At 37.9% G+C, this 26473-nt stretch overlaps 1 protein-coding gene across 1 annotated transcript in view; it reads left to right on the top strand.

Moving 5' to 3' along the window:
• LOC106092082 (protein GDAP2 homolog) overlaps window positions 1-26473 on the top strand; it is a 258895-nt gene that overhangs the window by 135615 nt on the left and 96807 nt on the right. Inside the window, exons 2-4 of the mRNA XM_059370520.1 lie at window positions 19638-19701; window positions 24479-24630; window positions 24936-25078. Coding sequence (XP_059226503.1) covers window positions 19645-19701; window positions 24479-24630; window positions 24936-25078 — 352 coding nt within the window. The 5' untranslated portion in view covers window positions 19638-19644. The remainder of the gene's footprint in view (window positions 1-19637; window positions 19702-24478; window positions 24631-24935; window positions 25079-26473) is intronic.

Genomic DNA, 26473 nt, shown 5'->3' with positions numbered 1-26473 from the left:
GAATTTTTGCTGTGTCACTAATGTGTACATATGGCCACTGCAAATTAAATTTCGAAATTTTATATCTACAAAAACAATTTTTAATGCTATTTATAACAAAATATCCTAAATCTAACTAAACAACACATTATTCCCTTAGTGGACATTCATTGAAAAAACCATGTTAAAAGTTATAATAACTTAGAATGGTGAAATATTTTTGGAAAATAATTTAATTGCAAATGCAAAGTACTCATATGGGATTATTGCAGATTTTTTTTTTTTTTTTTTTTTTTTTTTGTGGTTCTTACTATTATTTTCGGAATAGAAAGAAAAATATAACATGACGTTTGATGGCATTATTTTCCACATTATAAGTGCAAAATCAATACACACAGCCACAGAATGTTGCATTTAATCCTCTTATAATAATACCGTTCAATATGATCTAAAAACATTCACAGGAAGTAAATGGTAAAAGAAAATTTAAATATTAAATCTTGGTAAAAAAAAAGTAAAAACAAGTAAAAGCGTACAAAGTTCGGACGGACCGAATTTTATATACCCTCCACCATGGATCGCATTTATCGAGTTCTTTCCCGGTTCTCTTCTTAGGCAAAAACAAGCAGTAAAATAGAGAGATCAATTTATATGGGAGCTGTATCAGGCTATAGACCGATTCAGACAAATTTCAGGCAAATCGGATAACAATTGCGCCCTCTAGAGGCTCAAGAAGTCAAGACCCAAGATCGCTTTATATGACAGCTATATCAGGTTATGAACCGATTTGAACCATACTTGACACAGTTGTTGAATATCATAACAAAACTTGTCGTGAAAAATTTCATTCTAATCGGATAAGAAATGCGCCCTCTAGAGACTCAAGAAGTCAAGACCCAAGATCGGTTTATATGGCAGCTATATCAGGTTATTTACCGATTTGAACCTAATTTAGCACAGTTGTTGGATATCATAACAAAACTTGTAATGCAAAATTTCATTCTAATCGGATAAGAAATGCGCCCTCTAGAGACTCAAGAAGTCAAGACCCAAGATCGATTTATATGGCAGCTATATCTGGTTATAGACCGATTTGAACCATACTTGGCACAATTGTTGGATATCATAACAAAACACGTCGTGCACACTTTCATTCTAATCGGATAAGAATTGCGCACTCTAGAGGCTCAAGAAGTCAAGACCCAAGATCGGTTTATATGGCAGCTATATCAGGTTATGGATCGATTTGAACCATACTTGGCACAGTTGTTGGATATCATAGCAAAACACGTCGTGCAAAACTTCATTCCAATCGGATAAGAATTGCGCACTCTAGAGGCTCAAGATGTCAAGACCCAAGATCGGTTTATATGGCAGCTATATCAAAACATAGACCGATATGGCCCATTTACAATACCAACCGACCTACTCTAATAAGAAGTATTTGTTCAAAATTTCAAGCGGCTAGCTTTACTCCTTCGGAAGTTAGCGTGCTTTCGACAGACAGACGGACGGACGGACATGGCTAGATCGACATAAAATGTCGCGACGATCAAGAATATATATACTTTATGGGGTCCCAGACGAATATTTCGAGTAGTTACAAACAGAATGACGATATTAGTATACCCCCCATCCTATGGTGGAGGGTATAATAATGAAATTTATGGCGATAATCCTATAGCTTTTGACAGCAGTTGCGATTTGATGTCAAAGTCATTAAAATGCACTCTTCCTCGGTAAATGGTCATAGAATATCAAGATATTTACATTTGTTTCTCGTGGAGACGAGCTCTAAGATCGGATTTTTTTTGCAATGGAAAAAGAAAGCCAAAGATCACCACACACTCTACCCACTATGGGACGCATTGAGTCATTTGGTTACAATAACTCATCTCCGATCATTGAATAAAAAATCACCGATCATTGAGCTGGTCTCGAAAGAAAAACAAACGAAAATTTTAAATCTAAAATGATCTTCGCCCCAACAGGCAAAGAAACTTAAATATGGAAAATCGGCGGAGACCAGCCGGGATTTGAACCCGGACACACGAAACATCGTTGCCGTTGTCTAACGTTCGAAAACATTAATACAACTTCCAAAAGATTCACAAAATCATGTGTATGCCATGGGAGTAATGTATTTGTGTAGACAAAAAATCTGCCATTACACAAATGCAATGCATGATGGGAGAGGAACAGAATGAGTAGTCGAGCGTAGGTGATGTAGATCTCTTTTCCTCTCCCTTTTTCATTGCAAAGCTATACCTAAAAATAAACGGATCTGAACCATATACGACACGGATGTCGAAAAGCCTACATTGAAAAGCCTAAATTTGACACATACTGACGTATATGTCAAATTTCAGTGAAATCAGATTCTAAATGCGCCTTTTATTGAACCAAGACTTAATCGAGATATCGGTCTATATGGTAGCTATATCCAAATCACGACCGATTTGGGCCAAGTTGCAAATAAATGTCGAAGAGCCTGACACACCTCACTGTCCCAAATTTCGGCGACAACGGACAATAAATGCGCCTTTTATGGCCCCAAAACCTTAAATCGAGAGATAGGTCTATATGGCAGCTATATCCAAATCTGGACTGATCTGGGCCAAATTGAAAAATGATGTCGGAGGGGCTAACACAACTCACTGTCACAATTTTCGGCAACATCGGGCAATAAATGCGCCTTTTATGGGCTCGGCGTTAAATCGGCGGATTGGTCTATATGGCAGCTACCTCCAAATTTGGACCGATCTGGGTCAAATTGATGAAGAATGTCAAAGGGCCTAACACAACTCACTGTCAACAAAATTTGATAATAAATGTGACTTTTATGGGCCTAAGACCCTAAATCGGCAGATCGGTCTATATGGCAGCTATATCCAGATCTGAACCGATCTAGGCCAAATTGATGAAGGATGTCGAACACAACTCTTTGTCCCAAATTTCGGCAAAATCGGATAATAACTGTGGCTTTTATGGGCCTAAGAACCTAAATCGGCGAAACGGTCTATATAAGGGCTATATCAAGATATGGTCCGATTTAGCCCATCTTCGAACTTAACCTGCTTATGGACAAAAAAAGAATCTGTGCAAAGTTTCAACTCAATATCTCTATTTTTAAAGACTGTAGCATGATTTCAACAGACTGACGGACGGACATGGCTAGATCGTCTTAGATTTTTACGCTGATCAAGAATATATATACTTTATAGTGTCGGAAATGGATATTTCGATGTGTTGCAAACGGAATGACAAAATGAATATACCCCCAAAAAATTTTCAGCGGCGGTTTTCCCCTCCTAATGCTGGCAACATTTGTGGGGTTCTTTGCCATGTTAAAACTTCTCTCCAAAGAGGTGTCGCACTGCGGTACGCCGTTCGGACTCGGCTATAGAAAGGAGGCCCCTTATCATTGAGCTTAAAATTGAATCGATCTGCACTCATTGATATGTGAGAAGTTTGCCCCTGTTCCTTAATGGAATGTTCATGGGCAAAACATGCAATTACTGCAATACTACGTCGATATAACTGCTCTAAATAGTGATTATATGAAATTTTATCAAAATCGGTCAAGGGAATCGACGGTTAGGCGGTAATGGGTTAAATTTTCTCTAGAGCAAAAAATTTTGCATGTGACACAGGTGGCGTATAACGTATTTTAATTTTGATGAAATTGCTCATACGCACCACTGGTGTTCATTTGTAAAATTTTCGAAAGCCTCACACAAAAACACCATGTACGCCATATGCATGCCTACGCTACATGAGATCAACTCGTTAACCAACACAAAAAATATATTTTTTTTAAATGACTTTATTTAGTTACGAAAATTGTTGAACAATTTAATTGAAATAAAATGCAATTGTGCATACATATGAGACCATTTTTTATACAATTTTTCTCAGGTCTTTTATGACATTCATTCAGCAGATATATTTACATAAAGAACCCCAGAGGGTAATTGCAACATACATTTTTAAAATGTCATCAGTATGAACCATTGATACAATTGTTAAGTGTTTTATGTAAAAACAATGCGCTGACATAGTGGGCGGCGGGCTGCAAACAATATAATCCTCTTACAAATATGTGGGAGAAACAACTCAACCATGATTTACGTAAGTGGCAACAATGTGCTGCAGATTATTTGAAAGACAATGTGCAATGCCAGCACTTTGACAATAGGAGATGCAATGAGTTATGCAAAAAGAAGGATGAACGTGGACATAGTAAAAAGATATTCAATAAGTATGCCCTTAGGAAATCAAATATAAGAATTGAGAATTTATGACTTAAATAAATCGGGAAATGTATATTGAATTTGTATGGCATAGAGAAAAATATTATAGTTAACAAGAACAAGTAAAAGCGTGCTAAGTTAGGCCGGGCCGAATCCTGGGTATCCACCACCATCGATTTCGCTAAAATTTTTTAGCCATTTTAAATGAGCTTGTATTTGAATTATTTCGGTCTCAAAAAGTCATACCGGGATAACCGATATCCCGGTATGACTTTTTGAGACCAATATGGTGATATAGGGGGACCTATATCACCATATTGACCGATTCGGATAAAACTTGGCACTGATGTTTAAAGTCATAAGATAGGTATTTGGGCCAAATTTCATTCAAATCAGATGAAAATTGGGCTCAAAAAGTCAAATTCGGGGATCGGTTTATATGGGGGCTATATCTGTTTATAGACCAATTCGGATCATACAATTCAAGTATGATACTTGGCATGGATGTTGAAAGTTATAAGACAAGTCTTTGTTCCAGAATTTAGCTAAATCGGATGAAAATTGAGGCTTCTAAGGGCTTAAGAAGTCAAATCCGGGGATCGGTTTATATGGGGACTATATCTGTTTATAGACCGATTCAGATCATACTTAGAACGGATGATGGAAGTCATAACTCAAGTACTTGTTCCATATTTTAGCCAAGTTGGACGAAAATTTAGGCTTCTAAGGGCTCAAGTATTCAAATTCGAGGATCGGTTTATATGGGGGCTATATCTATTTAAAGACCGATTCGGATCATACTTGGTATGGATGTTGGAAGTCAAAATTCAAGTCTTTGTTCCATATTTCAGCCAAATCGGATGATCGCATGGAAGAAGTTCTTTGAATGAATTTTCAAATATATAAGAGTGCTGTCGAAGGCCACCGTAGCTCAGAGGTTAGCATGTCCGCCTATGACGCTGAACGCCTAGGTTCGAATCCTGGCGAGACCATCAGAAAAAAATTTTCAGCTGTGGTTTTCCCCTCCTAATGCTGGCAAAATTTGTGACAGGGGTCATAACCGAACATTGTGCCACATGCCGCATGGCAAAAAGCATGACAGTACCGCACAATGTCTTCTGCCGGAGTTGTCTTGATGAAGATGAGACTATCAAGCACTTGCTCTGTTCATGTACGGGTGTGAAGGGTCGGAGGGTCTCCTTTCTAGGCAGACGGTTCTTCTGCGATCTGGATGATCTTGCGAACGTTTCTCTAGCAGGTCTCCTGAGATTTGTTGGCGGAACGAGCTGGTTTCAACGGAGTGTGCCATAAGATCCGTCGTTGGTACTTTCGTGCTTGCGTAAGGGATAGGCGTTTTCAACCCCGCTCTGGTTATCCACTCTTCCTGTTCCTTCTATTCGTGCATAACCTCTAAATATGGCAGAGGTCTCACATTTTCTTTCTCTTCACGTTCTTTCTAGGGTAGCAGAATGAGCCAAACTGACCTACCATAACCTAACCTAGCATAACCTAACCTACCACAGTTATTGAAAGTCGTAGGAAAATGCTATATACAAAATTTCACTTAAATCGGATAAAAATTGCGCATTATAGGGGATCAAGAAGTCTAATCTAAATATCGGCTTATATAACATCTATACCAGATTATGGGCCAATTCGGACCATACACGACACAGTTGTTGGAAGTCATATCGAAATATTTCGTGCTAAATTTCTGAAAGTGAAGAAGTAAAACCGGAAGATTGATTTATATAGGAGCTATATCAAAATCTTTACCATTCTGTTTTTATGAGAAGTATTTGTGTAAAATTTCATCTGAACATGAACCTATTTGGACCATTAACGATCCTAGCCGATCTACTCTTATGAGAAGTATTTGTGTAAAATTTCAAGCGTCTGACGTTACTCGTTCGAAGCGTGATTTCGGCAGACAGACGGACAGATGGACGGACATGCCTAAATCGAATCAGAATGTCTAGACAATTAATTAAAACACTTTTTGGAACTCCGATCAATATTTAGATGTGTTAAATGCGCAATGATGAGATTAGTATATATAGAATGTGTTTGTTTTCTTGCTAACGATCATCATAATATTGGGTTGCCCAAAAAGTAATTGCGGATTTTTTAAAAGAAAGTAAATGCATTTTTAATAAAACTTAGAATGAACTTTAATCAAATATACTTTTTTTACACTTTCTTTCTAAAGCAAGCTAAAAGTAACAGCTGATAACTGACAGAAGAAGAAGAAGAGTCACAAGCTGTGAAAAAATTTGTCAACGCCTACTATATGAAAAATCCACAATTACTTTTTAGGCAACCCAATATATAAAATATATAAAAAAATATACAACATATTACCATTCTCCTTATTATATCCGTAAAATTCATTTTAAAATTTTTTGAAATTCGCAAAAAAACACCCACAATTTATGCATATGCTTCAATAAAGCCATGAATAAACTTCTTCAAATGGTGTTTCCTTTATTTATTCCAATGCTATGGTTATGTATTATGGCGTATAAGTAACATAAATACCAAAAAAAAAAAACACTCGTAAATTATCAAGCATAGACCCTTTTCCATGTTTATGTACCAGGGTGCGTATAAGTCATACACATTTTGAATAAATCATACGCTCCATTGTACATCTATTGGTTAATGCTGTACCAAATTTATTGTAATTTTGCAAACACATTACATAATTACATTGCCCATTAGGCAATTATGCTTGGTGTGAGTGAGGGAAGTTTTGAGCACTGTGGATAAAAGAGGAACTAAAAAAAATGTCTTCCTAGAAATATTTTTCAATCCATAAAGTGTTTTAATATCTCGGAACCTAAGTAAAGGTGGCTGGCACATAAATCCACTTCAAAGTGAAATATCCATTTTCACGCATAATGCTAATAATATTTTGCAGCATTAGAGTCGAATTTTCTCAATCCTAGAACTTGAATTGTTCCACTCGCATTTAGAGCTTATTTGTATTTGGAGAATTTAAATGAAGTTATTTCTTTAAAAAAAGTGTTTTACATTTTTAATAACTAGGAATCTAAGTGAAGGTGGCTGCCACATAAATCCACTACAAAATGAACTTTTCATTTTCGCCTATAATGCCATCAGTATTTTGCAGCATAAGGGCCGTTTTTTCTCAATCCTAGATCTTAAATTATTCCACTCGCCCACTCACATTTAGAGCTTATCTTCGCCTTAAGAAAATTCCTGACAAATTGAGCATTTTGTAAATATTTAGAGAATTTAAATGAAGTTGTTTCTTTAAAAAAATTATATGATAATTTGTTCCCTAGAGGATATTCAGTTTTAATTAAAAATGTGTAAAAATTCATTTTTTTTAAAAACTTGTCATAAAGATAAGTTTTTCTTTAGAGCACATTTTGGAATTTTTTTCGAAATTTTGACTTAAGAGCCTATTTTTTATTGGAATTTGGATTTAGCAACAATTTGATTTAATTGGTTTTTAATTGTTACCTTAGAAATGAAATTTTGCCTCAATAGGAAATGTCATTGAAATTTTCATGAAATTTTTTTTAAAGAATCTTTTAAGAAATGTTTTTTTAGAAGAAATAGCATCACAGTATTATTTACGAAAATTTCTTCCATAACTCCCTGCACCAAATTTCAGTTAAAACGGGTAATAAATAAACCATTTATGGGTGATTTGAGAGATCAGTCTTTTAGAGGCTATATTTAAATATGGTCTGATCTAGACTATGTTAGGTTAGATTAGGTTTAAGGGGCAGTCTGTCATCAGACTCTTTTAGACGTTGTCGTTCATTTTGATACCACAGGAACAGATGCGTTCTAGTTCCTACCATTCAACCACACAGATCGCGGTAAAAAGCCGAATTGCGAATGTTCACATCCGCTAAATCAGACAAGTCCCCAAAGAAATGAAAACCTTAAGTAGAACTCTTTTTGACTGCCAGTGCGGGACACACATACAGCAGATGTTCTATACTCTCTTCTTCTTCGATGTCCTCACAGCTTTAACAAAAGTCGTTACTGACAACCTTCAGTCCGTCGCATGTTGTCTGATCAGACAGTGTCCTGTCATGATGGACACAATGATTGAGATGTCTGTTTAAGGCAGTAACAGCAAAGCGGTAGACTTCTTCAAGTCTATATTAGGCCATATAATTTTGGAATGCTTGTTTTCAACATAGCTTATAGTGCCAAATTTCAGCGAAATCCGCTAAAAATTATTATTACCTTAAATTGAGAAATCGGTATATATAGGAGCTATATCAAAATATACGGCTATCTGCGATATTTCGTGCAAGAATGTCGAAGGGCCTAACACAGCTCACAAATTTAGAGAAATCGGCATATATGGCGGCTATATCCAAATTTAATCCAATTTGACGCATATTCAACACACATGAGGAAGGGCCTAACACAACACACTGGGCTAAAAATCAACCAAATTGGATGATAAATGTGGCTTAAATGGGCCTAAGATCCTTAACCGTCAAAAAAGAATCTGTGCGAAATTTCAGCTCAATACTTCTATTTTTAAAGAATGTAGCGTGATTTCAATAGACAGACAGAGAGACGGACAGACAGACAGACGGACAGACAGACGGACAGACAGACGGACAGACAGACGGACAGACAGACGGACAGACAGACGGACAGACAGAAGGACAGAAAGACAGACGGACAGACAGACGGACAGACAGACGGACAGACAGACGGACAGACAGACGGACAGACAGACGGACAGACAGAAGGACAGAAAGACAGACGGACAGACAGACGGACAAACAGACAGACGGACAGACAGACGGACAAACAAACTGACGGACAGACAGACGGAGAGACAGACGGAGAGACAGACGGAGAGACAGACGGAGAGACAGACGGAGAGACTGATGGACAGACATACAGACGGACAGACAGACAGACAGACAGACGGACAGACAGACAGACAGGCGGCTAGACAGACGGCTAGACAGACGGCTAGACAGATGGACAGACATACGGACAGACAGACGGACATTCAGACGGACAGACAGACGGACAGACAGACAGACAGACAGACAGTCGGACAGACAGACGGACAGACCGACAGACAGACAGACGGACAGACAGACGGACAGACAGACAAACAGACAGACAGACAGACAGAGAGATGGACAGACGGAAAGACAGACGGACAGACAGATGGACAGACGGACAGACAGACGGACAGACAGACAGACGGACAGTCAGACGGACGGAAAAATTTTGTTAAAAATTTGTGTTGGTTGAAGTTTTTCGAAAAAATACAAAATTTTTTTTGGAATTGAAAAAGAAGGTTCCGACTATGAACCGTTACATGCCCCATATAGGCTTATTCTTAAGCAATCGATTTGTTGAACGCTCGATACACCAAAAGTAAGCCAGAAAGATCTTTGTCAGAATTTCCATGCTGCTCACTATATCCCCAATCACTCTCCATTCCATGCACCTAAGTTGATTCATGTCTGGTATGCTACCCGGACCAAAGTCTCGGTGCTTGTAAACCCCAAAAATTTTTTACATAGTCCGTCTGGTCTTTAGTACAACACAAACAAAAAATTTCATTGAATCTATGTCTTTGGAGAACATTTAAGGCGAATTTTGTTTTAAGAGAAAATTTTTTTTATTAATGTTTTATTTATTCGTATAAAGAGGATTATAAGGACTGGCTGCTAGAGTCTTGGCTAAAAGAAAAATTTTATAGCAATTTATTTTTAAAAATAATTTTAAAATTTTTGTCCTTAGATAGAGTTCTACTGAAAATTCTTCAGATCAAATGTCTTTAAAATTTTGTCCTCTTCTGTCCTGTTACCCAGCAATCTTTCATAACCAAAGAGTAACCTTTTAATGTGTGCATATTGCAGTTAACACATTTATCGGCGTGCCGTTCGTTCATTTATCTGTTTTTACTCCACTTTTTATTTTGGTTCCTTCATTTTGTCATTGGATTTCTTTGTCCATCTCAAACCAATTGGCTGATAGCTGGGTAATAGGTTTTGGATATTCGGTATGTTGCTGATTCTAGATATTCTTTTTAAAAAAGGAAAGGTACCTTAAGATGATCCAAAATTCGTCTCAAAAATACATGTTTTAACCAATGCGCAGCTCACTTATTAGTGAGTAGGTGTAAGCATGTTAACATTATGGGTTTTATCGGGCTAATAACGAAGCTTTGGTCAGCTTCGAAATCGCAATCACCATAGTCTGCTTAATTTTTTTTTTTTTTTGTTTTAATTACATTTTTATTCGATTTACCTGAAGTTTTGGAGGTGATAATTTTCTATGACTTCTAAAAGCCACGACATAACTTAATATAGCTCATATATATTTGAAAAAGTCATTCAAAGAACACACATCAAAGAACTTTACAAATGCTTTGGACTTTAGACTACTTAAATCCTTTTGTCGTAGTCTAATGCCTAATGCCTTTCCAATTGTTGAGTCTTTTATTCTCCATGCTAGGGTAATTTTGTTGAATTTCTGTCAATGCATCACATGCGACAAAATATTGCGAGAACTGATTTACACAGCTTTTCTGGTGCAATATTCCCAGCACTTGAGTGGGGGCCCTAATATGGGTGTATTTGCATTTGACCTTCTGATCTCCATATAACATTCATTACTCATTCAAACATTTAACCAAATTACAATGATGGTAGATTTTAACAAAGAATTTCAAAGAAATGTAAAATTAGTTGCATTATTAAAACTTTTATAAGCGAGAAATTTGGTTTCCAACTGAGTTGCATAGAATTGCATGAATTTAAAGGTCATTTGGGTTTTGAAACTATGTTCCTTTTCACAAATGTGCTCCCAAAATAAACAAAACCTTTCACGTATCCATATGTCCCTCACCAGTTGATATGCAATTAGAGTAGAAAATAAACGTGTATATGTAGGGTCAATTTTGTATACCCTCCATCATTAGATAAGGGTATACTAACTGCGCCATTTCGTTTGTAGCACATCGATCTATTGCACTTAGACGCCATCATGTTTATATTGGGTTGCCCAAAAAGTAATTGCGGATTTTTTAAAAGAAAGTAAATGCATTTTTAATAAAACTTAAAATGAACTTTAATCAAATATACTTTTTTACACTTTTTTTCTAAAGCAAGCTAAAAGCTACAGCTGATAACTGACAGAAGAAAGAATGCAATTACAGAGTCACAAGCTGTGAAAAAAATTTGCCAACGCCGACTATATGAAAAATCCGCAATTACTTTTTGGGCAACCCAATATATTCTTAAGTCGATCGAGCCATGTCCGTCCGTCTATGCGTCCGTCCGTCTGTGGAAAACACGCTAACTTTGGAAGGAGTACCGCTAGGCGCTTGAAATTTTGCACAAATACTTCTGATTAGTGTAGGTCGGTTGGGATTTTAAATGGGTCATATCGATGCTTGTTTTGATATATCTGCCATATGTACCGATCATGGATCTTGACTTCTTGAGCCTCTAGAGAACGCAATTATAAACCGAATCAGTTCAAATTTAGCATGAAGTCTTTTGTTTTGACTTCCGGTAACTATGCCAAGTATGGTCCAAATCGGTTCATAGCCTGATGTAGCTGCCACATAAAATGTTTTTCCGATTATACTTCTTAAGCCTTGGTTAGGTTAGGTTTAAGTGGCAGTCTGCCACCAGACTCAAGTTTTCCATGGCATAGTACCTCACAAATGTTGGCAGCATTAGGAGGGGAAAACCACCACTGAAAATTTTTTTCTTATGGTCTCGCCAGGATTCGAACCCAGGCGTTCAGCGTCATAGGCGGACATGCTAACCTCTGCGCTACCGTGGCCTCCTGCCATCAGACTCACTTAGACGTTTTCGTCCATTGTGATACCACAGGAACAGGAAGAAAGAAGATACCGTTGAACCATCCAGATCGCTTTAAAAAGCCCAATAACTTGTGAATGTTCACATCCGCTAAATCGGAGCGGTTCTCAAAGAAATGAGAACCTAAAGTGGAACTCGTTCTGACTGTTAGTGCGGGACACACACAGAAATGATATTCTTTAGTCTCTTCTTCTTCCATGTCCTCACAGCTTCTGCAAAAATTGTTACTGGCAACCTTCAGTCTGTCAGCATGATTTCCGATTAGACAGTGACCTGTCATGACGGATACAATAAGTGAGACGTCTATCCAAGCCAATGACAGCACAGCAATAGACCTCTTCAAGTATAGATTAGGTGCGGCACACACATACAGAAGGTGCTCTATAGTCTTCTTCTTCTTCTTCCATGTCCTCACAGCTTCTGCAAAAGTCGTTACTGGCAACCTTCAGTCCGTCAGCATGATTTCCGATTAGACAGTGACCTGTCATGACGGACACAATGACTGAAACGTCTATCCAAGCCAATGACAGCACAGCAATAGACCTCTTCAAGTATAGATTAGGTGCGGGACACACACACAGATGGTGTTCTATATTCTCTTCTTCTTGGATGTCCTCACAGCTTCTGCAAAAGTCCTTACTGGCAACCTTCAGTCTGCCAAAATGATTTCCGATTAGACAGTGACCTGTCATGACGGACACAATAACTGAGACATCTGTTGAAGCCAATGACAGCAAAGCAGAAGACCTCTTCAAGTATGGATTAGGCCACATAGTTTTGGAATGCTCGCAGCCCCCTCTTTGTCACCATCTATCATTCGTAGTCCTTCGGCCACTGGTCCTGAAAACTTAGCTTACATTTCGCCTATAGAGGGCGCAATTCTTAACCGATTTGCCTGAAATTTTGTATATTGAGTTTTCCTATGACATTCAACAAATATGGGTTGGATCGGTGCATAATCTGATATAGCCTTCATATAAACCGATCACCCGATGTTGATTCTTGAGCTCCATAGGGGACCGATTTGGCTGAAATTTAATTCTTAACCGATTTGACTGAAATTTTGTGTATTGATTATTGGATTGGTGCATAATCTGATATAGCCTTCATAAAAACCGATCACCCGATGTTAATTCTTGAGCTCCCATAGGGAACTGATTTGGTTGAAATTTTACACAATGACTTCTGCTATGGTCTCCAACATCCAAACCAAGTATGGTTCGAATAGGCCCACAACCTGATATGGCTTCAATAGCATGGCAATTTTTAATCCATTATCATTTGTTTTCCCATAAAAGATAATCGGCAAAGAACCTGACAAATGCAATCCATGGTGGAGGGTATATAAGATTCGGCCCGGCCAAACTTAGCACACTCTTGCTAAGTTTCTTTTAAACCAGCTCCACCCTCCATACCGAGAAATTTGAAACATAAAATTTTTTGCAGCAACAGCAGCATGTCCTGTTTTAATTATCACGGTTGGCTGCAATGTACCAGAGTGTTGCATCATTGCCCGCCCCTGACTAGCACCTTTGGTTCGACCAAGAAGAAAGCAGAGAAAAAAATAGCATAAAAACATCCATGTTAACCAGGGGGCTTAAAATAGTCACAAAGTTCTTTTAGGTCTTTTGTTAATTACATTGTACACCATGTGTGTGTGTGTGTGTTAGCACATGTGTTTGTTTGGGCTCAGAAAAAAAATAAAAGGCAGCTCTTAACATTTTCCGTTTTTTTTATGGAAAATGCAACCACTGGAATTTCAATAAGCTTTGGTCGAAAGAGCAAAAACATAGCTTGCATTTTCATGTAGGTAGGTAGGTTGGTAGGTGGGCGATTTTCTGGACAGTTCATATGGATTTATTGATGTGGAATAAATGCACATGTACATGAGGTCACAATTTCCTTTTGAAAAGCAATTCGTGAAAAGGTTATGTTGGGATTTAAAAAACAAATCTATTTTTACAAGGAAATGGGAGCAGATGTTGTACTTAGTTTCACTTGCAGGACTAGCATTGAGGGGAGTTTTTATTTTAAATCTCTCAATGTTGAATAGATGTAAGCAAAATATGGTAAATTAATGGGATAATCATGAGAAAGAAATACGGAACTGAAGTTTCTGATAGCGGAAAGGAGGGAGCGGACTCCCCATTACCTTTTATATTAAAAAAAACCCCCATTTCGCAGATTTTAGAGAAAACATAAACATTTTGTATCCAAATTTGGGATGGGGTACCTAGGGAAGCCACCCCACAACCATTAGTGAAGCCATTTCAGCTTTCTGGAACAAAAAACGGCAGACGAATTGATAGCACAGATAGAATATGCGGACAGACGGACATGGCAAATCAGCAGGAATTTCTGATTCGAAGTACACATTTTATCACAGCCACAGTAGTGGTGCAAGGTACAGTTTTTGGATCTGTAATAAGTTTTATATTGGTTGCCCAAAAAGTAATTGCGGATTTTTCATATAGTCGGCGTTGAAAAATTTTTTCACAGCTTGTGGCTCTGTAATTGCATTCTTTCTTCTGTCAGTTGTCAGCTGTTACTTTTAGCTTGCTTTAGAAAAAAAGTGTAAAAAAAATATATTTGATTAAAGTTCATTCTAAGTTTTATTAAAAATGCATTTACTATCTTTTAAAAAATCCGCAATTACTTTTTGGGCAACCCAATATAAATGTATGCATAATTTACCAATTTCACGTTACAACCTTCAATACCTAATTAGATTCCTTGGAAAGCACTACATCCAACTTTGGACATAGTGGCGGCATGGATTATCGTTAATTGATCACCGTAATATTTCGTATTTTTGTTTTATTAGGATCAAAAGGATAAAAATTAAGAGTATGTGTTTCAAAAATAAAGTACTTTTAGTTTTTTAAAACACTCCAATCTTCATATAGCCCTCTTATAGACCAATCTCCCGACTTAAAGGCTTAGGGCCTTAAAGTCATCTTTATCGTTGAAATTTGTCAGTTACGATAGGCCCCTCGACATTAGTGCCCAGAGTGGTCAATTTCAGACCATGTCCGTCCGTCTGTCTGTCGATCCATTCTTCTTTCGATCCGTTTGCACTTCAGTCTTTATAAGTAGACTGAAAACTTTTTATACCCACCACCAAAGGATAGGGGTATACTAATCTAGTCATTGCGTTTGGAATACTTCGAAATGTTGATCTAAGACCACATAAAGTATACATATTACTAACTGGACCGGGGCCGCTCCGCTGCGCCTTCTATTACTTTATATGGAACAAAATTTTTCTTGGAATATTTATTTACGACAATTAAAGAGCTTTTTGTAAAATAATATGCTACGAAAACTGTATATCGCTTGACAAACAGTTTAATAATATAAATGCCTTTATCTGAATCCCATATGATATTTATTGGTCTACGAATTTAAGTTTGGATGTAAGGTGTACCCCTTTCTTAAAATACTTTATTCTGATTTTCTCATGGTGTCCGATTTAGAGATGTTTTCGGGGATGAGGTGGTCCCCCAGACATTTGGCCATGAAAAAACATCACCTTTCCCGAACATTGCTATCAGATTCGTGCTTTACTTCCAAGTATCTTTCATTTGAGTCCCATATTGCCATGGTGGATAAATATGTCCGATTTAGGGGTATTTTGGGGCTTGGGGCGGTCCCCCTAACACTTGATCCGACAATTGGATATCAGATACGTTTTCTTATCCTAAATACCTTTAATTTGAGTCCCATATTATCTTGATTGGTCTAAATATATGTTTGGTAGATTTTAGGGTGGGGCGGTCCCCCTAGGTACCCTATCAGAAATTTCGATACCAAATTTTTATTTGTAGGGCACTGTACTCTCATACACAAATTTTCACTCAAATCGCACCACCCATCTCCGAGATCTGGAGTTTCCGAAAATAAGGGTAAAGGGGAGGGTCCGCCCCCCCCTTCAGATATCAACAAGTAAGAGCGTGCTAAGTTCGGCAGGGCCGATTCTTATATACCCTCCACCATTGATCGCATTTGCGAGTTCTATGCGCGGTATCTCATTTTAGACAAACATAGAATGTTGAATTAGAACTGTTATGCTATTGAAGCTATATCAAGTTATAGTCCGATTCGGACCATAAATGAATGCTAAACATTTTAGAAGTCATTGTGTTATATTTCAGTTCATTGGGATAAGAATTGCGCCTTGTAGGGGCTCAAGAAGGAAAATCGGTAGATAGGTTTATATGGAAGCTGTATCAAGCTATTGATCGATTCAGGCTATATTAGAGGAGTATGTTGAAGGTCATGGGAGAAGCCGTTGTACAAAATTTCAACCAAATCGGATGATAATTGCGCCATCTAGAGGTTTAAGAAGTCAAGATCCCAAATCGGTTTATATGGAAGCTATATCAGGTTCTATACCGATTAACGCCATACGCCATACAAAAATAGCCCAGTTATTGGAAGTGTTACCAAAACACTACGTGCAAATTTTCAGTTAAATCAGATAAGAATTGCGCCCTCTAGAGGCTCAAGAAATCAAGACCCAAGATCGGTTTATATGGCAGCTATATCAAAACATGGACCGATTTAAACCATACTTAGCGTAGTTGTTGTAAGTGCTACCAAAACACTACGTGCAAAATTTCAATAAAATCGGATAAGAATTGCGCCCTCTAGAGGCTCAAGAAGTCAAGATCCAAGATTGGTTTATATGGCAGATATATCAAAACATGGACCGATGTAAACCATACTTAGCGTAGTTGTTGTAAGTGCTACCAAAACACTACGTGCCAAATTTCAGACAAATCGGACGAGAATTGCGCCCTCTAGAGGCTCAAAAAGTCAAGACCCAAGATCGGTTTATATGGCAGATATATCAAAACATGGACCGATGTAAACCATACTTGGCCTAGTTGTTGGAAGTGATAACAAAACACTACGTGCCAAATTTCAGCCAAATCGGATAAGAATTGCGCCTTCTAGAGGCTCAAGAAGTCAAGACCCAAGATCGGTTTATATGGCAGATATATCAAAACATGGACCGATGTAAACCTTACTTAGCCTAGTTGTTGGAAGTGCTACCAAAACACTACGTGCCAAATTTCAGCCAAATCGGACGAGAATTGCGCCCTCTAGAGGCTCAAAAAGTCAAGACCCAAGATCGATTTATATGCCAGCTATATCAAAACATGGACCGATGTAAACCATACTTAGCCTAGTTGTTGGAAGTGATACCAAAACACTACGTGCCAAATTTCAGCCAAATCGGAAGAGAATTGCGCCCTCTAGAGGCTCAAAAAGTCAAGACCCAAGATCAGTTTATATAGCAGATATATCGAAACATTGACCGATGTAAACCATACTTGGCCTAGTTGTTGGAAGTGATAACAAAACACTACGTGCCAAATTTCAGCCAAATCGGATAAGAATTGCGCCTTCTAGAGGCTCAAGAAGTCAAGACCCAAGATCGGTTTATATGGCAGATATATCAAAACATGGACCGATGTAAACCTTACTTAGCCTAGTTGTTGGAAGTGCTACCAAAACACTACGTGCCAAATTTCAGCCAAATCGGACGAGAATTGCGCCCTCTAGAGGCTCAAAAAGTCAAGACCCAAGATCGATTTATATGCCAGCTATATCAAAACATGGACCGATGTAAACCATACTTAGCCTAGTTGTTGGAAGTGATACCAAAACACTACGTGCCAAATTTCAGCCAAATCGGAAGAGAATTGCGCCCTCTAGAGGCTCAAAAAGTCAAGACCCAAGATCAGTTTATATAGCAGATATATCGAAACATTGACCGATGTAAACCATACTTAGCCTAGTTGTTGGAAGTGATAACAAAACACTACGTGCCAAATTTCAGCCAAATCGGATAAGAATTGCGCCTTCTAGAGGCTCAAGAAGTCAAGACCCAAGATCGGTTTATATGGCAGATATATCAAAACATGGACCGATGTAAACCATACTTAGCCTAGTTGTTGGAAGTGATACCAAAACACTACGTGCAAAATTTCAGCAAAATCGGATAAGAATTGCGCCTTCTATAGGCTCAAGAAGTCAAGACCCAAGATCGGTTTATATGGCATCTAAATATATCAAAACATGGACCGATTTGACCCATTTACAATACCAACCGACCTACACTAATAAAAAGTATTTGTGCAAAATTTCCAGCGGCTAGCAAGTTAGCGTGCTTTCGACAGACAGACGGACAGACGGACGGACAGACGGACGGGCATGGCTATATCGACTCAGAATAACGAGACGATTAAGAATATATATATTGGGTTGCCCAAAAAGTAATGGCGGATTTTTTAAAAGAAAGTAAATGCATTTTTAATAAAATTTAGAATGAACTTTTATCAAATATACTTTCTTTACACTTTTTTTCTAAAGCAAGCTAAAAGTAACAGCTGATAACTGACAGAAGAAAGAATGCAATTACAGAGTCAAAAGCTGTAAAAAAATTTTTCAACGCCGACTTTATGAAAAATCCGCAATTACTTTTTGGGCAACCCAATACTTTATGGGGTCTTAGGCGCATATTTCGAGCTGTTACAAACAGAATGACGAAAATAGTATAGCCCTATCCTATGATGGAGGGTAAAAAATGTAGTACACTATTCTCAATACGGGATCATTATGCACCATCTGTGAAAATGTAAAGAAAATCGGTTCAGCCGTTTCTGAGTCTAGAAGGAACACACAAACAAACAAACAAGCAAACACAAATTGATTTTTATATATAAGATTTCGGGAGAAAATTTTGTCATATTTTTGCAGTGCCGTAATCAATCTAAACTTCACTTTACTTCGTTCAAATCATATTTGTAAATTTTATTAAAACTTCAATTCAGTATTCCATATTTTGCTCAGTTTGGTCCTTAAGCTCCCCATAAGCATAGCATTTGCTTGACATCGGCTACATTTTATAAGTTAGCAGTTTATAATTAATTTAACCGAAACATAGGCAACTCTACTCTTAGCACCCTTAAATTGTTTCTTTCCATCTAATTTAATTAAAATATTTTAGCTTTCGGCTATTTCGATTTTTAATTCTTTTTTTTTATTTATTTTCCCTTTTATAATTAACTTGCGACTACCCATTCATGTCATATCGTCCATAATTGGAAACATTAAATCTTTTTTCCCCCCACCCGCTAACAATCCTTTTTGGGTAATTGCCTATCATTGTTTGAATTTCCAAATGCATATTTCCACAATTAAAAGTTAACACATTTCAACTTTACGCTACAGTTATAACAAATTTTCCTTGAAAATGAATTTGACGAAACTTTTCAACAAACCCCAAACACCCACAAAACCCCAGAGGGGGAAAGGCTGTGTTCAGTCAGTTTGCCCTGACTTGAATGACGGGAGTAGGAAAATGAATGAATTTATTTAAAATTGCGCCACAAAAATAGACTTTTGAAATAGTTTTGTTTTTGCATCAGTCCTTGTTTAGAAACAAAATCTCTGTTGAAACTGTCATTGAAATTCCAATTAATTTTGCATTTTTTCCACACTCTCTAACCATCTCTCTGTGTTTTTCTCTTTGCAGTATCATCATGCGACTGGATTCAAATTCAAATGAAGATTTCAAACCGCTAGGTTCGACATTTTGTGTAAGTTTTTTTTTATAAATTTCTACATCCTCTAGTGTCAGAGCAGGACAATTTAAACTTTGTCCCTGAAGTGAGACACACACACACACAACCGAAAATACATTCACGGATGGTGGATGTGTTTTTTTGGAATGACAGAACTTGAAGAAAAGCAGTTTGGAATATAGTATGGGCATATTTGTATATGCCGCACTAGGTAAAGAAATGGCAAAGTGTAAACAAAGCACTGTTTCTTGTGCACATACATAGTAATGTGCAATAGTATGTGTGACCACCATTGGTAAAAAGTCATTATGTTACCCATTCGGTAACTGAACAAATACCACTTTGTAGACAAAGGCATTACTGCGAATGCAAAATACTATGCCAATGCAAATTTTTCCATGAACATTACATTCAGGAACAGGGCCAAATCTCCCACACATCAATGAGTGCTGTCCGATTTAAGTTTAAGCTCAATAATAAGCGACCTCGTTTTTATAGCCGGAACCGAACGGCGCACAGAGGGAGAAAGTAAACAAAAAACAAGTAAAAAGGCGTTAAGTTCGGCCGGGCCCAACTTTGCATACCCACCACCTCGGGAATATATGTAAACCACCTTTCATCAAAATTCGGTGGAAATTTCATACCTTATGTCCCATATCAGTTATATCAAAATATGTTCCGATTTGGGCCAAATACTAAAAGTACACTAGCTATATTTAAAAATAAACCGATCTGAACCATATACGACACGGATGTCGAAAAGCCTAACATAAGTCACTGTGCCAAATTTCAGTGAAATCGGATTATAAATGCGCCTTTTATGGGGCCAAGACCTTAAATCGCGATATCGGTCTATATGGCAGCTATATTCAAATCTCGACCGATCTGGGCAAAATTGAAGAAGGACTTCGAAGAGCCTAACCAAACTCACTGTCTCAAATTTCAGCGACATCGGACAATAAATGCGTCTTTTATGGCCCCAAAACCTAAAACGTAGATATCGGTCAATATGGCAGCTATATCCAAATCTGAACCGATCTGTGCGATATTGCAGAAGTATGTCAAGGGGTTTAACTTAACTCACTGTCCCAAATTTTGGCGACATCGGATAATATATAAGCATTTTATGGGCCCAAAACCATAAATCAAGAAATCGGTCTATATGGCAGCTATATCCAAATCTGAACTGATCTGGGCCAAATTGAAGAAAGATATCGAAAGGCTTAACACAACTCACTGTCCCAAATTTCAGCAAGATCGGATAATAAATGTGGCTTTTATGGGACTTAGACCCTAAATCGGATTATCGGTCTATATGTCAGCTATATCCAAATCTGGACCGATCTGAGCCAAATTCACGGAAGATGTCGAAGGGCCTAACACAACTCACTGTCCCAAATTTCAGCAAAATCGGATAATAAATGTGGCTTTTATGGGCCTAAGACCCTAAATTGGCATATCGGTCAATATGGCAGCTATATCCAAATCTGGACCGATCTGAGCCAAATTGACGGAGGATGTCGAAGGGCCTAACGCAACTCACTGTCCCAAATTTCAGCGAAATCGGATAATAAATGTGGCTTTTATGGGCCTAAGACCCTAAATCGGCCGATCGGTCTATATGGGGGCTATATCAAGATATAGTCCGATATAGCCCATCTTCGAACTTAACCTGCTTATGGACAAAAAAAGAATATGTGCAAAGTTTCAGCTCAATATCTCTAGTTTTAAAGGCTGTAGCGTGATTTCAACAGACAGACGGACAGACGGACGGACGTGTCTAGATCGTCTTAGATTTTTACGCTGATCAAGAATATATATACTTTTTAGGGTCGGAAATGGATATTTCGATGTGTTGCAAACGGAATGATAAAATGAATATACCCCCATTCTTCGATGGTGGGTATAAAAATTATTAAAAAATATGCTGTGTGAGAACGAGTGGAGAGATATCACTTTGCGTTCCATGCTACTTCTCCCATCGGATGCCTCCCCAGGTGATGGATTGGGGAAAGTACCCCCATATGACGGGTACCGCAGCAATAAAATCTGCGGGGCGAAGCAACAAGTTTGCATAACCAGGGGGGGGGGGGGGGGGGGGTTCCGCTTGCAGGGATACGATCACGATGGGTTCGTGCAATAGGGTCGACAGCGGATGAGCCAAAGAAAATGGCTAACGGTGGCACTCGCAGATCTTCTGAAGATTCACTATCAAGAAATCATGGCTTAATGGGTTGCAGGCAGCCCCCGCACAAGGACCCAATGCGATGGCTCAATTCGCCATCCATCTAAAAAAAAAATCACGATTACAGAAACATCATCAAGAAATAATGGAACTGACATCCCCCCCATTGATGACCTATGGATTCAGAGCACGGTTTATGATTGCAACATGAAACATCAGAACTCTCAAAGGCATCGAGACTTTACCAAGTCCATAACGAGATGTCAAACAACAAAATAGACATCCTCGGTTTAAGTGAAGTACGTTCCGGCTGAAATCCGGAACTATAGATCTTCAAGGTGGCCACCACTTCATTTTTTCAGGCAATGAAATTCAACGAATAAATGGGGTACTGTCGCCGAAACTAAAGCGAAAATGTTTTTTAAATGTTTTTTTTTCGATTTTCTCCCACTGTGCTGCGTGCCACATAGCGCCACGTCTTTGGGAAGAAGTTTGTACTTGGCTTCTATGCATCGCATAGTACCACACAAATGTCGCCAGCATTACAGCATTAGGAGGAGATAACCACCGCTGAACACCACTACTGTGGTACAGAGTATTATAACTTAGTGAATTTGTTTGTAACACCCACAATGAAAAAGGATAGACCCATTGATAAGTATACCGATCGACTCAGAATCACTTTCTGATTCTGTCTGTCTATCCGTCTGTCTGTCCGTCTATCTGTCTGTCCGTCCGTCTGTCCATGTTAATTTTTGTACAAACTGCAGGTCGCAATTTTCATCCGATCGTCTTCAAATTTGATATAGGCTTGTTTTTCGGCCTACAGACAAAGCCGATTGAAATTGGGAAAAATCGGTTCAGATTTGGATATAGCTCCCTTATATATGTTCGTCAGATTTGCAGTAATACTGCAATAAAATGGTCATTTGTTAACCGATTTTCTCGAAAATTCACAGGAGGGATTTTCTAATGACTCTCGACATTACTGGTGAATTTCATGGAAATCGGTTCAGATTTGGATATAGCTCCCATATATATGTTCGTCATATTTGCAGTAATACTGCAATAAAATGGTCATTTGTTAACCGATTTTCTCGAAATTTCACAGGAGGGATTTTCTAATAACTCTCGATATTACTGGTGAATTTCATGAAAATCGGTTCAGATTTGGATATAGTCTCCATATATATGTTCATCCGATTTGAAGTAATACTGCAATAAAATGGTCATGTGTTAACCGATTTTCTCGAAATTTGGCAAAAAGGATTTTCTTGTGATTCCCGACATTACAGATGAATTTCATAGAAATCGGTTCAGATTTGGATATAGCTCCCATATATACGTTCGTCCATTTTCTTGTAATACTGCAATAAAATGGTCATTTATTAACCAATTTTCTCGAAATTTGGCAGAAGAGATTTTCTAATGATTCTCGACATTACTGGTGAATTTCATAGAAATCGGTTCAGATTTGGATATAGCTCCCATATATACGTTCGTCCGATTTGCAGTAATACTGCAATAAAATGGTCATTTGTTAACCGATTTTCTCGAAATTTGGTAAAAAGGATTTTCTTATGATTCCCGACATTACAGATGAATTTCATAGAAATCGGTTCAGATTTGGATATAGCTCCCATATATACGTTCATCCAATTTCTTGTAATACTGCAATAAAATGGTCATTTATTAACCAATTTTCTCGAAATTTGGCAGAAGAGATTTTCTAATAACTTTCGACATTAATGGTGAATTTCATGGAAATCGGTTCAGATTTGGATATAGTCTCCATATATATGTTCGTCCGATTTGCAGTAATACTGCAATAAAATGGTCATTTGTTAACCGATTTTCTCGAAATTTGGTAAAAAGGAATTTCTTATGATTCCCGACATTACAGATGAATTTCATAGAAATCGGTTCAGATTTGGATATAGCTCCCATATATACGTTCGTCCGATTTGCAGTAATAATGAAATGAAATGGTCATTTGTTACCCGATTCTCTCGAAATTTGGCAGGAGGGATTTTCTAATGACTCTCAATATTACTGGTGAATTTCATGGAAATCGGATCAGTATTAGTTATAGCTCCTATATATATGTACATCTGATTTTGGATAATTTGGAATAATGGTGTCATTTGTCAAACGTAGTTATAACAGTTTGAATATATTTTTGCTCGCCGAGGTCCATCAAAAATGGTTCAGAATTGGATATAACTCCCACATTGTACTTATAGAGTAGGTGTAGGGTATTATACAGTCGGCACAGCCAGACTTTTACCCTTTCTTGCTGGTTTTCTCATGCTTTTGGCAGGATTCGATCTCAGACATTCGGTGCCAAATGCGGACATGCTAACCACTGAGCTACCATGGCCTCCTTTATACCATGTGTCAGCCTTATTTTACTTAATAGTTCTGTCACTCTAAAAAACACACCCCATACGTGTTGAATCACATTCACTTACACTTAAATTTGATTTAATTTTTTTCGCTTTTATTTCTTGGTAACCAATTTTTGTTCGACCTTCTGACTTTGGCCTACTACTACTGCTACGTTGCTGCGTTGGTGCAATGGTGATGGTGATTGGATCGCTTGGACAGTTAATTAAACCAGAAACTTTACCCACCTGGGGTGGTTCAGCCAAAACAGACACAAGACTGCCAATAACTGATTATTCCACAATAGGAGGTCCACGTCACAACTGCAGTCCCTTCCCCATATCCCGTGATGTCAATAATCGTTTTATCCTTTGGTAAGTTTACAACATTCGTTGATTTTGTGTGTGTGTTTTTTTTTCGTTTTTCGTTTTCGTTATTCTGTCCAACATCTACGAGTACAATTTTCGATTTTAATTGAATTCACGAGAAAATAAATAAATTGCCACATGGATGAGGGACAATGGTCAATGGCTATCTCACTCTTCAACTGGTGACAGAAACTTTATTGCTTGCCTTTGGCCATGTTGGAAAAATATTTTCACTTGTGATTGTTATTATTGATGATATTGATTTTGGTATTGGCCATCTTTGTGGTATTTTTTTTTTCGTTTCGTTTCAGGGACGGTGATATCGCCTCTTTAGATGTGGATGTCATTACTAATACAACCGATGAGACTTTAACCGAAAGCAATATTATATCGGATCGTATCCTAAATGTAGCCGGTAATCAATTGAAGGAAGATTTAGCACACAATGTTAGAGGTAAGTAAGGCAAAAAGCCCAAGTAAAAGCGTACTTAGTTCTGCCGGGCCGAATTTTGAATAACTTCTACCATGGATTCCGCTAAAAACGTACTCCTATTAAATCAGTTCGTATTTTAATTATTTTGGAACAATCAAATCATAAGTGATCGATTTGTCCAATTTAGCCCAAAATTTGTTGTCTTCCAATAACCGTTCCTAATTGGCTCTAAAACCTGATTTAGCTCCCAAACTATAAACCGATCTCCCGATTATACTTCTTGAGTCTCTGGAAGGGACAATTCTTATCCGCTTGTGCTGAAACTATTTCTAGTATGACCTTCAATATCCATACCAAGTATGGTCCCACTCGGTCCATAACATGATACCTCCTATATAAACAAATGTTATTCACCAACTTCATGGGCCACCAGAGGCAAGGATTTTACCCTAACTAGAAAAGAAAATAAAAGCGTGCTAAGTTCGGCCGGACCGAATCTTATATACCCTCCACCATGGATCGCATTTGTCTAGTTCTTTTCCCGGCATCTCTTCTTAGACAAAAAAGGATATAAGAAAAGATTTGCTCTGCTATTAGAGCGATATCAAGATATGGTCCGGTTTGGGCCACAATTAAATTATATGTTGGAGACCTGTGTAAAATTTCAGCCAATTCGAATAAGAATTGCGCCCTTTGTGGGCTGAAGAAGTAAAATAGAGAGATCGATTTATGTGGGAGCTGTATCGGGCTATAGACCGATTCAGACCATAATAAACACATATGTTGATGGTCACCAGGGGATGCGTCGTACAAAATTTCAGGCAAATCGGATAATAATTGCGACCTCTGGAGGCTCAAGAAGTCAAGATCCCAGATCGGTTTATATGGCAGCTATATCAGGTTATGAACCGATTTGAACCTTATTGGACACAGTTGTTGGAAGTAAGAATAAAATACGTCATGCAAAATTTCAGCCAAATCGGAAAAGAATTGCGCCCTCTAGAGGCTCAAGAAGTCAAGACCCAAGATCGGTTTATATCGTAGCTATATCAGGTCATGAACCGATTTGAATCTTATTTGACACAGTTGTTGAAAGTAAGAATAAAATACGTCATGCAAAATTTCAGCCAAATCGGATAAGAATTGCGCCCTCTAGAGGCTCAAGAAGTCAAGACCCAAGATCAGTTTATATGACAACTATATCAGGTTATGGACCGATTTAAACCTTATTTGACACAGTTGTTGGATATCATAACAAAACATGTCGTGCATAAATTCATTCAAATGGGATAAGAATTGCGCCCTCTAGAGGCTCAAGAAGTCAAGACCCAAGATCGGTTTATATGGTAGCTATATCAGGTTATGGACCGATTTGAACCATACATGGCGCAGTTGTTGGACATCATAACAAAACAC

Source organism: Stomoxys calcitrans, chromosome 5, assembly GCF_963082655.1.
Source record: "Stomoxys calcitrans chromosome 5, idStoCalc2.1, whole genome shotgun sequence".
NCBI lineage: Eukaryota > Metazoa > Arthropoda > Insecta > Diptera > Muscidae > Stomoxys > Stomoxys calcitrans.
This window is presented reverse-complemented; position numbering and strand designations above follow the sequence as displayed.